Source organism: Rhipicephalus sanguineus, chromosome 1 (assembly GCF_013339695.2).
Source record: "Rhipicephalus sanguineus isolate Rsan-2018 chromosome 1, BIME_Rsan_1.4, whole genome shotgun sequence".
Lineage (NCBI taxonomy): Eukaryota > Metazoa > Arthropoda > Arachnida > Ixodida > Ixodidae > Rhipicephalus > Rhipicephalus sanguineus.
This window is the reverse complement of record NC_051176.1, coordinates 138,336,373-138,352,138: the sequence shown is the minus strand read 5'-3', so window position 1 is coordinate 138,352,138 and position 15,766 is coordinate 138,336,373. Positions and strand designations below refer to the sequence as shown.

The following is a 15,766-nucleotide window of genomic DNA, read 5'->3' as shown; positions in this document are numbered from 1 at the left end:
CGTAGTGGAGGGCTCGGAAATTTAGACCACCTGGGGTTCTTTAACGTGCACCTAAATCTAAGTACACGAGCCTCAAACATTTTCGCCTCCATCGAAATACAGACAATTTCCCTTCATTCAATAATGACTTGCTTTTAGCTGCATGATGGACATACGAATTTATTACAATTCATTATTTCACCAGTCCCACCTTGATACCTTTCCTTGAAAACAACATGAGGTGCCTTAGTGCCACGCTTCTCTCTTTCAGTGAACACAACACCATACGCACATCTGATAGCATGTTTCAATAGTGCCATTGCTACTAGAGCTGTGCACGGGCCGTATTTCCGAGCCCGAGCCCGGCCCGGGCCCGCTGACTTTATCGAAGGCCCGCCCGAGCCCGACGGCAAAGGGCTGCGAGCCCGCCTGGCCCGGCCCGACGTACGAAAACACAATCCCGTGCCCGGCCCGGCTTTTTGAAGCTTCACTGCATTGCTATTTGAATAGCCCTAAAAATAATAACCTAAATTCGATTTGGCTCACAAGAAAGTTACACAGTTTCTTTTTCTAATGCGACTTACATGCACCCATCCAATCGTGTCAAGGCCTAGCTCATCCTGGTACTCGAGCATTTCCTCTTCACTTTCCGTGAAGCAGGAATCTGCGGTTCCAGACTGCTTCGGCACCAAAAGGTGGCTGATGCTCAGCTGATTCCTCGCCTGCAATAAATAAGGTAGCACATCACTTCCAGTTACAAAACTAATAAGAGGCCAATCGAGCTCAATCCTACCCAAACAGAAGTACTCCAACATGAGTACAAGAGCAAGGATTTCTCCAATGCTGTTGTTGAGAGAACTACAGCATTTTTTTTTTGCTTCTCTTCAAAGTACACGCAGTGCAATTATTGATGCCATGGTCATTAACCTGAAGACATTCATATTAAATCACTCAAACAGCCATATAAGCTTTTGTACACACAAAAATAAACTGCACGTACGTGAAGAGCAGGGAAGGTGAGAGAGTAGTAGAATTGCACTGCAGAGAAAAAGGAAGGAGAGAAGCGTGCATCTACTTAACTATTCAGTAATCATATATAGCAAATGAGTTGTCCATGTAACCCTCGAGCTCCAAAACCCAGCTTGGGACTGTATCAGAACTGTGCAAGTAATATTTGCTCACAAGAAATGAATGATGTGATCGCCAAGCATGGTAGCCAAAAACAAATATAAAGCTCCCAATGTGGCTAGTCACAATACACAGTCCTGTACACTACATTGCTTTAATGGACAACAGAAAGAAGTTAAAGTAAGTGAGCTTGGTCATATTGGTAATCCATCTTAACACCTAATAGCGCACCGAAGGGACAGGAACACAAAGGAGCACTGCGTCCACGTCGTTCCTTTGTGTTCCTGTCCCTTCGGTGCACTATAGGTGTTAAAAAAAAAAAGTTAAAGTAATGGCACAGAGAAAAAAAATTTGCACATTTGCGATTCTTAAATCTTTGAACTGATTTAGCACTACAGCACTTGCTCACCCGACTACCCGAGCCGTTTCAAATTAGTGCAAAACCCCTGCAGTCCTATAAAAAGTCTTCCAAGATAATGGTACTCAGTAAAATATTGAGGTCAATGTTCCTTTAATGTACTCTAAGCTATTTGGTGCTTGCAATCATTGCTTTGGTATGAACTTTAGTATTTTACAAAACTTCACATGAAGTCGCATGTGACGAGCAAAACTCTGTCTATCCATAGAGTTTCCTAAAATTAACTAGAGGAGACTCTGGCGCTGCGATCGTTCAGCCACCATGGGAATGATGGGTATACTCGGCGACAACTTATCTGGACAGTGGAGCGAAGGCTACGGAGGCGGGGCTGCCGCACATTTGTGTTGCTCCGCAAGTAGTACGGCAGCTTGCGGCTTATTTCTGTTTTGCTCACTCGCATCGTTCACGTGTTTAGAAAAACATATACACGAAAAATGTGAATAGGGTGACATTTCGATTGTTCAGTCTACATTTAGTGTTATATCACGAGCATATTCTTCTTGGAGAACCAAACAGCGTGTTTGCGGCCGCACACTGACCCACTACGTCATGGATGCCACGTTTACTTTGGAAAACGGGCGTGCTGAAAAGGTGGTGCTGTCTAAGAAATGAAAAGAAAAGGAAGGCATTCTTGCAAAGTGAACAATAACTGTATCTTATTGACGATTTCCCGCAACTGTACGAGTCTCATAATAAATAAAGCAGCATTTTTTTCAGCAAGGCAAAGGAGAAAATTATCACTAAACTTAAGTACTATTTTTTGGCGCGGTAACAGGCATGCGCTTTGACTCTGTAGCTTCCACAGTGCTGTCAAGGAAAGTTGTCGCTGAGTATAGTACACGGATTTGCCTAATCTTCATGCTTATGACTTCAAATGCACTTGCGGCTTTGTTTACTGCTGTATTTTGGGATTCGTTTCGGAAAAAATAATAGACCATTTGAACTTCGTGACCAGATTTGAATTGGTGAGCCTAAAAAAGTTAAAGTGGTGAATTGGAACTGCTGACTTTTGCTGAACTTCGTTTTACGACAAAGTGGATGCAGGCGACGCGGAGCCAAACGGAGCCGAAAGAACGAAGTCTAGACAAATCCGTGTACTACCCATGATTCCCATGCTGGCTGAAGCGCCATACGTTGCAGCTCCTATAGACACTAGCACCAGAGTTCCCTCTCGTAAGTATTGTAGGAAACTCTATGGGTCTATCCACCTATCAGAAATGGCTTCTTCCAACCACCGATGCACATTCTCAGCATAATGCGCTGGAGCACCATCACGCTAAAATATGCATAGTTCTCTCGTATGAACTACAAGATTTCAGAACTGTATTTTTTTTTTTTGCAGAAGAGAATTATTTCTCCAGAGCCCCTTGTATGAAATGGCTGTAACTATGCAACCAAAAAAGAAGGGCCGGATTCCACACCAAACGGCCACTCCTTTAGACTTTACCGGACAGGTTGTGAAGTCCAGCTTGGCCTTGGACTACAATCTGATGTATTCGCTACACTACTGCCTAAGCAAAATACAGCCTCGGTACTAAACAGCACAATGTTGAAGTGCCCCAGATCATTGTGCTTTCTCACGCTCTGCATAACAGTAGGCTAGCCGGCAGGTCTTGTCACTGATAGAGAGTTCACGAAGCACACACAGCCTCTAAAGATTATTCCCCTTCCTCTTTGCCTACTCACTGTTGGCTGGATTTGGAATAATTTAGTGATGTGGTGGCAAAACATCATGGTGTTTGAAATAAAGGCACATTCAACAGCATTTGCCAAGCTTTGGCAATCCTTCTCATGCCCATTATATTTGCGCATTCAACGTGCTGCCAGTGATACTTCTCAAAGTTTACCTTAGTTGTCCTAACAATACCCAAATGGAGCAGCCAAAGGACAGCCACCACCTTGTTATTGCAGAAAATAATGGCATAACAAAAGCTTGCAAAGAGTGAAGTCATTTTTAGCAAGCTTTTTGCAGCTGTTGCTCTTGTTTAGAACAAAAGCAACAGCTGTTTAGAACCAAAACAGAGGCTGTCTTAGCAAGCCACTGATCACGCGTGTCAACAGCCCTGCGAAAGCAAAGAATGTTTCCATTGCAGCAGGCTTGCACATACTGCAACCCTCCGGGCGATGTTATGTTTCGTTGCCAACACGTAGGAACCCATGTCCATTTTTGCACACCCCTGGCAGCAGATAGCAGGGTTGCCAATGGTGGCTACTTTTCGCCAGATTGGCGAATTTGAGAGGCCCGTGGCTACCTAAAATTATGAATGGCGACATGGCGAATTTTTGGCGATTTTCGGCTTAGGTCTCCACTGAGTTATGCATCCTAAGCTCTGTGTATTCCCAACGAATGAGCGGCAACATTCTCTGTATTTTTTCTTGGTTTTAGACCTACGAGTAGAATGTGCACATTACGCGTCATTCGGTATGTCCGTCCTGTAACTCGTGTGTATCTCCTCAATTCATCTAGATGCAGGAGGTACTAGAACGTCCCACAGCGACGTCCTAGCAAAATGTAAGTCAGCGGACTGCCTTGCAAACCGCGAGGGGGCAGTGTTTATAAGTTTATGGCTTTAGGTGCTTTAAGCTTCTCTAAAGTTTCGCTTTTGAAGGGGCTAGACGACGGGTTCACCGCGTGTTCCGACCATTTGTTCCGCCAAAGCACCAACTGTTCTGAATAGCTTGGCGTCTTATTCATTGTTACAGTACCCCCAATTCAGCTCGTAAATACTGTTTTGGAATAGCGAAGAGAGGCGGATACGCGGCTATTTGTCCAATAAAAAAATTATTTATTGAGGCATTTTCCACTGCCCTCGGTGAGCGTGTGCAATGAAAACAATTGCTATCTAACATTTTACATTGTCTACCTGTTCATTAATAACGCATCGAATTGGCGCGTGTAGATACAAGTGACTATAAGAAAGGGTCGCGGTGGCGTCCGGTGTCATATTAGTTCCCAATAAGGTGTAAGACTCACTAATGATCGGTTGCTGTAAGAAGTCTGTCGTGTTACCCTCAATAAACCTTTTACTCCTTTTAATTCATATAAGGGTACGTAAAGCTGCCTACAAACAACGCTTTCACGGTTTGCACCCAAGCTTTAGCACACTTTTACCTTTGAAACGAGCGAACAGGGATGGAAGGATATCATAAGCGTTTCATTCATTCACCCTTGCGTCACCCCGCGCATCTTGCGGCTAGTCGGAGAAGCAGCACCATGCACTCCCATGGTGAAGCGGGCGGTACGACTGGCATTGAGAAACGTCAATATAATTTAAGGGTCTTGGATGGTACTGTATTCTACGGGACTATACGTGAGTGGAAATTTTTATTACTAGGTATGCCGCACATATCTAGAATGGCGACTTTTTTGGCGAAATTTGTAAAAAAATGGCGACTTTTGGCGACTTTTTGGTCGTCGTTTGGCGACATTTACTCGAAAGTCAGTGGCAACCCTGGCAGATAGCTTACCCAATAACAGACAGTGTAGATAAAGCCAACTTTGCAGTTTTCTTAAAATTCAGGCAAGTAATAGTGTCAAGGATTTTATTGCACAATCTAGACCATAAAGTGCTATCGTACTGCATATTTTGAGCAAGAACAGAACAACAAGTGAAAATCTCTTCTTCCGAGCGAAAAATACAGATCACACACATAGCAAGCAGGGGGAGGGGGGGCGAAGGAGCTGTAACATTTGCGCCAGTGTCACAGCATGGTTCATGAAATACTGAGGGACTTCCTTTGTCAATTCAAAATTGGAATTCCTTATTAAAGCACTGACATTTTCGGTTTTAGACACATCAAGCCTTCATCTCCTTTCATTTCTACCATATTCTTATTAGACACATCAAGCCTTCATCTCTTTTCATTTCTACCATATTCTTATTAGTACCACAGAATTTGGAAATGTCTTGGCACACAATACTTACAAACTTTCCTGCCATAATAGCGCATGTCTCAATATTCTTCTCGGTGTTTTGTCGAGAAAGGTGAAGAAACTTGGAGAAAAGGCCTCCTGGCACAACAACAGTTCGTAGCCCCTGCGTACTATGATAGTAGGGCTCTGTGCTGAGCAATGGCAAAGGCTTTGTGCTCCGATCCACAGCTGGAATTGCCCTCCTTACCACACTACACGAAATGGGAAAAAAAAAACGAACTTGTGGTTGCATTTTCACAATGACTTCTGGTTCCTTTAGCAGAGTGTTACCATCTTAGCATTACCATTACAAATACCACCTGCCATAACAGCACATACACAGAATCTACCAGGCACGAAGTACAAGTTTAGCAGGAGGCTTCCCCGTAGTGGAGGGCTCCAGAAATTTTGACCACCTGGGGTTCTTTAACGTGCATCTAAATCTAATTACATGGACCTCAAGCATTTACGCCTCCATCGAAAATGTAGCCGCCGTGGCCGGGACTCGATCCCACGACTTTCAGGTCAGCAGTCGAGCATCCCACTGCATACAGTAATTGCGCAACATTGCAGCGCCTATGCTGGCCGCTTTATTCCTAATTTGTCATACTTTCTCTTCATCGCAACAGTAAAAAATAAATAAATGGCAAACTCATCCACCACTTAGTCTCATCTCACATTAAGGACAATGTACAAGCGCATTTTGTTATTATTACAGAGATCAGTAGTTTGCTTTAATGCAGCTAGGCCCAAAACAGATACAGAGCATCCAAAATTACAACATGGCGGCCATGACTATATCCGGTTCCGGCAACTGCACTTTACACATGCAGCCTGCAACAGCATTGCGTTTGAGATCTGTTTTTGCTACTGAGAGAAGCCATCCTTCGGACGTGCAGCTACGCCTCGGTTTGTTTGTCTTTCAGAAGTATCTTGCAGAGATATACAGTTTTTAATAATTATAGAACAAGGAAAGAATCAATTGCATTGCCACAATTGAGTTTTCTTCCCATTAGGCAGGGAAGCATCAAAACAACCAATTGTCTACTTTGCCCTCAAAAAGAGATGAGACTAAATGATGGCTTATTTTTAGAGCTGTGCGAATAGCAAAATTTTAGGTGCGAAGCGAATTCGAATATTGAAGTGTGAGTGCAAATCGAATATTTTCTAATATTTTTCTAATATTTCTCGAATATTTTTCTAATACTTCGAAATTGCAGAAAGAAAAGTTGTAAGCATATTCTTATGAGATAGCAACATGAAAATGTTTCTTTTCGCTAGGTTGATGAAATGCTGGCAGGGTGGTGTTTCATAGTTGTCTTATCAAGAATGAGGCAATGTAGAGGCCGAATTGTATTTATGTACATGATATGGTGCAACCAAAGTGTTGTCGGCAACACTTTACACGTGATAGGCAAAGATGCCATTTCCTCAGCCTCTCCTCCTCTTTCAACTTCTGTGGAAGCCCAACTGATGTGGTGGACAAGGGTCTGCTCCCTTCAAGTCCGTAGTTCCAAATCTGCCTCCTAGACGTCGATATATAAGAACATCTGAAAATTTGGATGCTAAAAAGCTTCGGCGTTCCGACTTCCTGTCCAAATTTTAGGTCCAAAACAGCATTAATTGAGCCCCCACCTCTGCCACATCTTTCATCTCCATGTTGGAACCAGCGTTTTCTTGAGTTAATACATTTGCAACCGTAGCGCAGCTTGAAAGGCAGCTTTGCTGCAATACGGGGGTGTGATGAGGTGAAGCATAATGAAAATCTAGGGACCACTTTTAATCGGACATTGACTGTATCTTGGCTCAGTTCAAATGTAACAGAGCTTGAAAGGCAGCTTTGTTGCAATACAAGTGTAATGAGGTGAAGCATATTGAAAATCTGAAGGGGTCACTTTTAATGGGACGTTGACTGTAATTGTTCTTGGGAAGTTCGAATTGTTTGAATAGTAAAATTCCAGTACGAATCGTATCGAATAGCAAACACTATTCGAAAAAAATTTGAAATTTCGAACATTCGCACACGCCTACTTATTTTACAATTTATTCCTAGCTGTTGCAATGACAGCATGTACCACGAGCAAATTAGGATTAAAGTGGATAGCCTGGGTGCCACCAAGTTTTGTAATTACAGTGTACATGGGTGCATCCTAGCAGTAGTGTAGCCAGAAATTTTTTTCGGGCAGGGAAGGAAGTTGATCCCCCACCCCCAACCTCCCTGGCTACGCCAATGCATCATAGTAAACTTATACCAGCACCCAGTAAACTTCCAGCATTGCCCATTATTACAGACCGTACCAGTAGCAGTAATGCTAAGATGATAACGCTCCGCTAAAATACTCCATTAACGCAAACTCATCTGCTAAAGCATGCAGCAACCATTGCAGCAAAAAAAAGATAACAAAAGATGTTACAGTAAACATTATGCAGCTTGCTCACTGAAACATGCCAATGTAGTCACCATGTTCTCACAAGAAGAGCTCAAATTCAAACAGCTTAGGATGTGAAGGCACTGATCACAAATGGGAATGGCTAACTCCATTTGAAGCCCCGTGCAGCAATAAATGGAGACAGATAAATGTTTTCCCCTATTCATATTCCACAGCATTTATGAAGACACCTTCTAGAGTTTCATAACACTTGTAGAGAGGTACGAGTGCCCACGCTGTGCTAAACCCTCATGTATCACAAGCATCCCAATTGCTTTTGCTGATTTGCCACATGGAATTTCAAATTATCCTCATAATTTAAAGAGTGCTATGGTATGGCATAGTATCAGCTGTGGTGCTAAGCAACAGCAGAAAGTGATATAACCTGCAAAGTGCGCCACACTGGCTGCACATATCCAGATGTCCACAAATCCAGATATACCAATGTCATTAAGGCTGCTATCAAGTTTCACTAAAATAAGTGAAGATATCTGACAGATTATGCACAAGAATAGACAAGTTGCAAAAACTGCAAGGCAGCTTACCTGCACAACAGAAATTCACGTACAATGGCGGTGCCTCCTGTCCTCGCCACAACTGTTACATCCAGCTCAGCGTTCCCAGTGTTTGGCTATCATTGGGCTAGAGGGCGCACCCCCACCCCTCATTGTGCATTCACACACAACGGCGGTGCCTCCCGTCCTCACTACACTGCACATAACAATTCTAGCAAGGATGGGAGGCGCCACCGTCATACATGAATTTCTGTCGTGCAGAAAAGCTGCCTTGCAGTTTTTGCAACTCGTCTATTCTTGTGACGTAGCTTCTTGCCCCCTTGTCATACCCCCCTGCGTAGCTTTCAGCGTGCTCACTGAAAACGAAAGGAGGGATTTATTTGGGGTTTTTCGTCCCAAAACCATGATATGATTATGAGAGACGCCGTAGTGGAGAGCTCCGGAAATTTTGACCATCTGGTGTTCTTTAACATGCACTGACATCACACAGCACACTAGCCTCTAGAATTTCACCTCTATCGAAATGCGACCGCCGCAGCCGGGATCGAACCCGCGACCTTCAGGTCAACAGCGGAGCACCATAACCGCTACACCACAGCGGTGGACCAAAAGGAGGGAGAAAGCGTTTAAAGTGCGTGACAAATCCTCATAGCACTGCTCATACTTGACCGATTCTAAAAATTTTTGCAGCAATCGATTTGTGAGGGAATGAACTCCTTCAGTGAAGCCATTCGTAGATTACTTGGAGAAGTGCTGCAGGGCCCCTTCAAAGTTTAGAGTAGCCTTATTCTCAAACAACAGTTATGTACTAAGAACCATGGCCAGATTCAAGGGAATATGCTCTCTGTAAAACAGGAGAAAGTGCCTCTTCCATTTACCTCGGCCTCCCAACACACCAATTTGTGGAGGATGATCGGCTTGTTATATCTACCACAGATAAGAGAATCACTGCCATTTGACAGGTACTAATGGGTATCGTACATAGGCCATATTCTTACCCGGCATAATTCTAACACTAGATCCTCTGGCTAACTACAGCAGCAGCAGATAAGTAATGCATCATCAAAGACACACCGAGCACTGTGTTTGTACCCAAGTATCTTTCTCCTTTCCTCTGCACACTGCACACACTAACTGCAACTTTGCACACTGTAGTATTGTGGTGGTAACGAAAGCACAACATTTTGATTGGCACCATCTACCAAATTACTCAGGTATGAGCACAAGGATTAATAAACATTCACTCACTCCATAGGTGCCGATGGAGGAGCAGAGGGCTTCGAAGCCCTAGGAGGAATGTCCGGCACTTCAAAGTCACTCAGAGTTGGGAAAGGTGGTGTCTTAGGTCGAGGAGTGCCACGGACACCGTTCTCCAGCTCGAGCAGCACTGGGTAAACATCAGAAGGAGATATACCACCAGAAGGAGGCGTTGGAGTGTCTGGCCTCTCGGGCTGGGCCATTTTTGCCTGCTGCTGTCGTTGCTGCAGTGCAAACTGCTTCTGTTGTTCATACATAAGCCGCTCCAACTGCTCTTTCTTTCTACGCTCTTCCTGGAGTGCTTCTTCTGCATCTTGCCTTTCCTGTAAATTGAGAGTGCAGGTGCATGCAAGTTATTTACACAGAGCTCCTAAACAATATACTACTGTGCTGCTGTTAAAGGTAACATAGAAACAAATTTAGTGCTACGGCACAGTCTGCCACTATAAATAATAAAGCAGTGCGGTTGGGGCAATTAAAGAATGAGTAATCAACTGCCACTTGACTGAAGTTTCCCTAGAGCAAAAACTAAAGCATACCTTGAGTGCCACTTTAGATTTAATACTGCTGTTTGGGGCTCAAGATGAGGTCCAGGCAGGTATGGATTGCCCCCTCCAAGCAAGACAAGAATTTCAACTGCTTTAGTGGTATATTTGGTAAGTATTCTAAAACACACATGCAGTTGCTCCTTAATCTGTCTGCCTGGGACAAGCAAAGTAAGTATATATTTGGCTGTTGTCTAAAAGACTTTTTTTTTCTTGTATTTAATTTCTTTTGTTGTGCTTTTTTCATGTTTAACTGATTTGTATTGAAATGTTTTATCTATATGTTTTGATTTTTTCTAATAATTCTGTTCATTTGCTGGTTATTACCTACAATGCTTGTATAATGAACCGAGGGTCCCACTACAGTTCTTTTACTTTGGGACCCTCGCCTGTATATTCGCTAATCTTGTATTACCTTTTGAAATCAATAAACTGAGACCGAAACTGACTGAAACTGACTCAACCATTTCCAGCCCATGCAAATTTTCTTCAGTCGCCCAAGACCAAGGATTCTAATCACTCTGATAATTTTGTTGCAAGTGCTCCTTAAAGCAACATGAATGTGAACTGATATACGTAGCTCACATAAACATGGAGAAAAAAAACAGAAATACAGAGACGTAGCCCCAACCTTTAACTCACTGTTTAACCCCGGGGTCTCAAACTCACCTCAGATAGCGGGCCGCAGTCACGAAAATTAGTCCCGCAAGAGCCAAGACAGTGAAGAACGTTAAAGCGGAGGGGCAGGGGGTGAACAAAATCTCGGCTAACGTTGCCATTTAATAGGGCTGTCTCATATCTCATATGAGGGTAATTTCTGAAAGGAATTTGGCATCTGGATTCGAGAAACATATCAATACCAGTCTTCAGAATGACTAAAATCTGGACTCCGATTCTGAAATAGAGTTTTTGTTCCACGGTTATGATTAAAAAAAAAAAAAAGGTGACCACATGGGGTGCCCCGTGTAAAAAATACTTGAGGCCAGTAACACCTAGCCCACCCAAATGAATCGTTATTAATCACAATAGGCAAGCGCAAATAATGCAACTACCATTTAGCAAAATCAGAGAACTTTTTCTTTAAGAAGAAAGAAATAACTGCCCATCGTGAGTTGAAAGCTAGTGTATTACTTATTAAAAAAAAAAAAGCAAAGGACGAAGATGTGTGTGGGCTGCTGGCGAAAATTCCGGCCCGAGGACCGCGTGTTTGTGACCCTTGGTTTAACCCACTGCGGTCAGCTGTTGGGAGACACTCGCCATCGATAAACGGCTGCCCTGGTCCCCAGTCGGGACACACCCACCAAGAAGTTTTAGGCTGCACCCATTATTTTACAGCGAAACTGTATTTGACTGTACATGACTCTTCTTTGTGTCTGCCGACAGGAAACCCCTAGCACCCCTTGGGAGCAGTGGAAGAACTAATGTGTAAAAATGCATAAATAAAATAGACCCAGCGCCCTGTGTGTGTGTGTGTGTGTTACAGCCCTTGAAAAGTAACTGAGCTTCTTCAGTGTTTTCATATGCGTGTAATATTTTGTTTGTGTTTTATCCGTACGTGGCTTTAGTGTCAAGTAGCGCCACATGTGTCAGTGTGCAGGCACCTCCTCTCTCGTGCATTCTGTAGATTGCAAGTGAAGTTAGCTGAGGTGCGAAGCTCATGGAACATGGGTCTCGGCCGGAAAGGTGGGGTTGTGCAGTTCTTCCGCCAGAGTGCACGAGGCTGCTGCGGTTCGAAGCGACACAGTGGGAAAGGTCCGCGAGATAATGAATGTGAAGAGTAATGTTAGGTACGACAATATAATGTATATAGAAGCAAGTGGTGTGTGTAAAAACATGCGGTACACAATGAATGAGTGCATGAAGTTTCTCACTCCTGAAGGCAGCACCACTGCAAACTTGGTAGCACTAAGAAAACAAGCTTTTTAGGAAGTCACGCAAGCGCCATCTTGTTTGTCCACTTCTGCAGTGTTTACTTGATAAGTGCACAGTGCGTGAACGACCGCGCTTAAGTCTGCTTGCACGGTGGTTGTGCATGCTTCAGTATGTCGACCTGCTGTGACAGTGGTGGCAAAAACAGGTACAACAGCAGAAAGAAGCTGATTTCACTACCGCGAGAAAAATCCATAGCATCCTGGTGGACACCCTAGAGACGCTGCTGCAGCTGCTAGGAGAGGAGGCAAAGGGACGCAGTTGGTACTACTTTATAGTTTCCAGGTGCACATGTTGCACATGCGTGCGTCCATGTGCGTAGTGCACCCTAAGGTGCAGTGGAAGAACTAATCTGCAAAAATGTTTCATTTACCGGGCAACAACAAACAATAAAATTGCCCCTGGAAAAATGTCTTCCCAACAATGCATTTTTGTTCAGAAATGAAGCCAACTTTAAGGGGATTGGTGTAATCTTGGTTTTTCTAAGCTGCCTTTCCCACGACATGTGTTGCAGTGAAGACTATTCATGTAGGTGGGCTTGTAGGTGGGTTTGGCAAGCAAACATCACTTAATGTGAACCTCAGTGGTGGTGTCGTCTATGTGTCGTGGTAGACCCTGCACAGTGGTTTGAAAATGATGGGCATGTTGACAACCTGGTTTCTGATACCACACTGGTCTCCGCCATCTCACCTCTGTTTGTATGCTAATGCTGGTCACCTATTTTCAGGGAGTGAAATGGCTCACAATTTTTCTTTCTCTTCAGAACAGTCGTGCCATTTTTTGGACAGCTGCACATGTATGCAACATTTACCTTAACACTAAAGTTCCTTAGCCTAAAGGTGGCAGAACACATGAAATGATGTACCAATTTGCCAGATAGCTGCAGTTATGTGCTACCATAGCCATACCATAACCAACAGAAAAAGAACGCAATAGCATTTCTGGCGGCATGAAAACACAATTGAAAAGAGGTCTTTCTAGCTATAAGTCGCATATAGGTAGTGCAGTGTACAGGGAATAGAAGAACCCTCCTAGATTGTAATTTATTCCTTCAGTAAAAAGAACTTGCCTTGTTTTTGAGTAAGATTTTGTACTCTTGGGTATACTTTTCTAAGAGTTCAGCTTTCAATTTTTCCGCAATAGGAAAAACTTCATTCAATTTCTGCAAGAGAACATCAAAATGCATGAAATACAAGTCAACATCTCTGGCCTATAATGTACACTTATAACATCACAATGAGTAACATCTGGCCAGCAATGTGCAGCCATACCCAAAGAAAATATATTAACATAATCAGAAAGCTTAGATAGATGCAGTAAAACATGCTTAATAGTGAACTGATCAGGATTAAGCAAGTAGATTACAATACTGGGAGTTTTAAAGTGAAGTTTCCGAATCTTCTCAAACATTTTTTACCATGCTGCTGTCTTGCCAAATGCTCATACATTTAAAGAACTGGACTAAACACCTGGTGGAGAGATCAAACCTTTGTGCCCAAGCACTGCAGCCCAATACTCTATTACACCACAGATACATGCATACTTCTATACTGTGGCAACATCAAATAGCTGTTTGAGGTTACTGATGTGTGTTACATTGGATATGGCATGTGTGTGCAAGAGTGAGTGTGTGCATGCGCAGCACTTTCCTTTGTGCCAATAAGCAAATTATGAAATACTGGGCTGGAGTGGAAGTCCTGGCATTTTTTTTGTTCTTTTTTTGTTTGAAGTGAAATTTTGCATGCAAAAGAAAATGCATTTTATGATATTCGATAGAGAATTATGTGCTCTACAAAATGGTGTGTTTAGTTTTTTTAACGCTGCTACCGTTTTTATGCTTTTCAGGTCATTAAAGCGGTCCTAAACCACACTTCGTGCTTTGTTAAAGACACATACAGAGAACAGCACACACTGCTGCGACCACCTCAGCCAAATCTTGCAGTCATGCGAGCAAGAAGAGTTTACAAGCTGAGCACGAAGTTGCCACTTCCTCAAGCACCCTCTATTCATATAGAGGCCAGTCCTCACTCTCTTCAGAGCAGCTGGCTGCTGCTGTATGGCGCCATACAGCAGATTGTTACTATTGGTTGATAGCTGACATAAACCAAGAAAGGCGTTTGGATCAGATGCTCTTCTTGCCCCGTGGTGCCGCCACGTGCTGGTGCCGCACTCTACAGTGCACTAAAATTACACAGTAGCCACACTACCATGCAACAGAATCACACGAGGAGAGAGAAATCGCGTATCATGGCGTGCGCTCAAGGTCAAGAAGTGCGCTGACGTAGCATCATTCCCTCTTTGTCATCCCCTCCTGTGTAGCTTCCAGTGCGTTTGGTGGGATGAAAGAGAGAAAGTGCTCAAAGCATGTGATGAATTAATGAAATGCTGCTTATTCTTGACGGATTCAAAAAATTTTTGCGGCAATTGATTTGTGAGGCAACAGACGCGAACGGTTCAAGAGGCAACAGACTCCAATACTGAGGTCATTCGATAATTAGTTGGAAAAGTGATTCAGGGCCCCTTTAAAATAGAAAGTCCATTAAAAATTTCGTTTTCAACCCCCGTTTTTTGCGTTTAATCGAGCAGCCAGAACCACAGGCACTGCAAAGGAGATACGTGAAATGTATGGCGAAGGAATGATGCCTCTTAGGACGGCTCAAAATTAGTTTAAGCACTTTGAGAACAGCAACTTTGACATCAATTCAAACACATGCTTCGCACAGGACGCTCAGTTTAGTTCTATAAGGAGCAGTAGAATCAGCTTATTCATGAAGATCCACACCACACAACAAGGAAATTGGCAGCGATCATGGAATGCTGCTACAGTACTACAAAGCTGTTACCTACGCTAAATCGGAAAAGTTAAAAAAGTAGGTTGTATGGGTTCCGCATGCTTTGAACTACAACAATAAGAATTAGCGAGCCACTATCTCCCCTGGTTTACTTGTCCATCATTGATCAACATACGGATACAAGTAACCAAAATGTTACCAGTGACAAAAGACAGTACCGGTATGTCAACATGACACAGCGCAAAGAATAGCTGAGCCCCGACCAACGGGTGACACCATGAGCAAAACAAGATGTTCACCCGCGCAAAACGATGTGCGTATGGTGGGACTGGGAAGGCATGCTCCACTACAAATTGCCTGATTGAAACCAAACAGTGAACACAGCAAATGCAGCAACTCAGCAACACAATCCAGCAAAAATGACCTGATCAGCAACATTGCATTCTACTACAGCACAACAACGCCCGCCTTCACATCGCCAATGTGACCAAGGAAACTGTTTAAACGCTTGGCTGCGAAGTGCGGCTACATTCTCCATGTTCTACTGACTTGGCGCCTTCAGATTTCTATCTGTTCCGATCCCTCTCGAATCCATTGCATGGCGTTTCGTTTAGGAATAGGCTAATAGTGATACAGTTGAACCCCTTTATAAGAGACACTGATATAAGAGACACGTGGGGTATAAGAGACACCAGTGTGCTACATGAAAGTAAGGGTTGATAGGAAAATGCATAACTTAGTACCCTGCTTATAAGGGACACCTCATATAACAGGCAAGAATTTCTCCCCCATGCGTGCCTCTTATAAAGGGGTTCAACTGTATTGTCACAGGGCCGTGGAGTCGACGAAGGCAGCAGTCGG

General features: G+C 43.5%; 1 protein-coding gene across 1 annotated transcript in view; it reads right to left on the bottom strand.

Annotated features, from left to right (window-relative positions):
• LOC119398955 (STAM-binding protein) overlaps positions 1-15,766 on the bottom strand; it is a 50,364-nt gene that overhangs the window by 18,305 nt on the left and 16,293 nt on the right. The window contains exons 4-7 of the mRNA XM_037665775.2: positions 13,183-13,275; positions 9,631-9,962; positions 5,452-5,650; positions 564-701 (exon numbers count right to left, since the gene is read on the bottom strand). Coding sequence (XP_037521703.1) covers positions 564-701; positions 5,452-5,650; positions 9,631-9,962; positions 13,183-13,275 — 762 coding nt within the window. The remainder of the gene's footprint in view (positions 1-563; positions 702-5,451; positions 5,651-9,630; positions 9,963-13,182; positions 13,276-15,766) is intronic.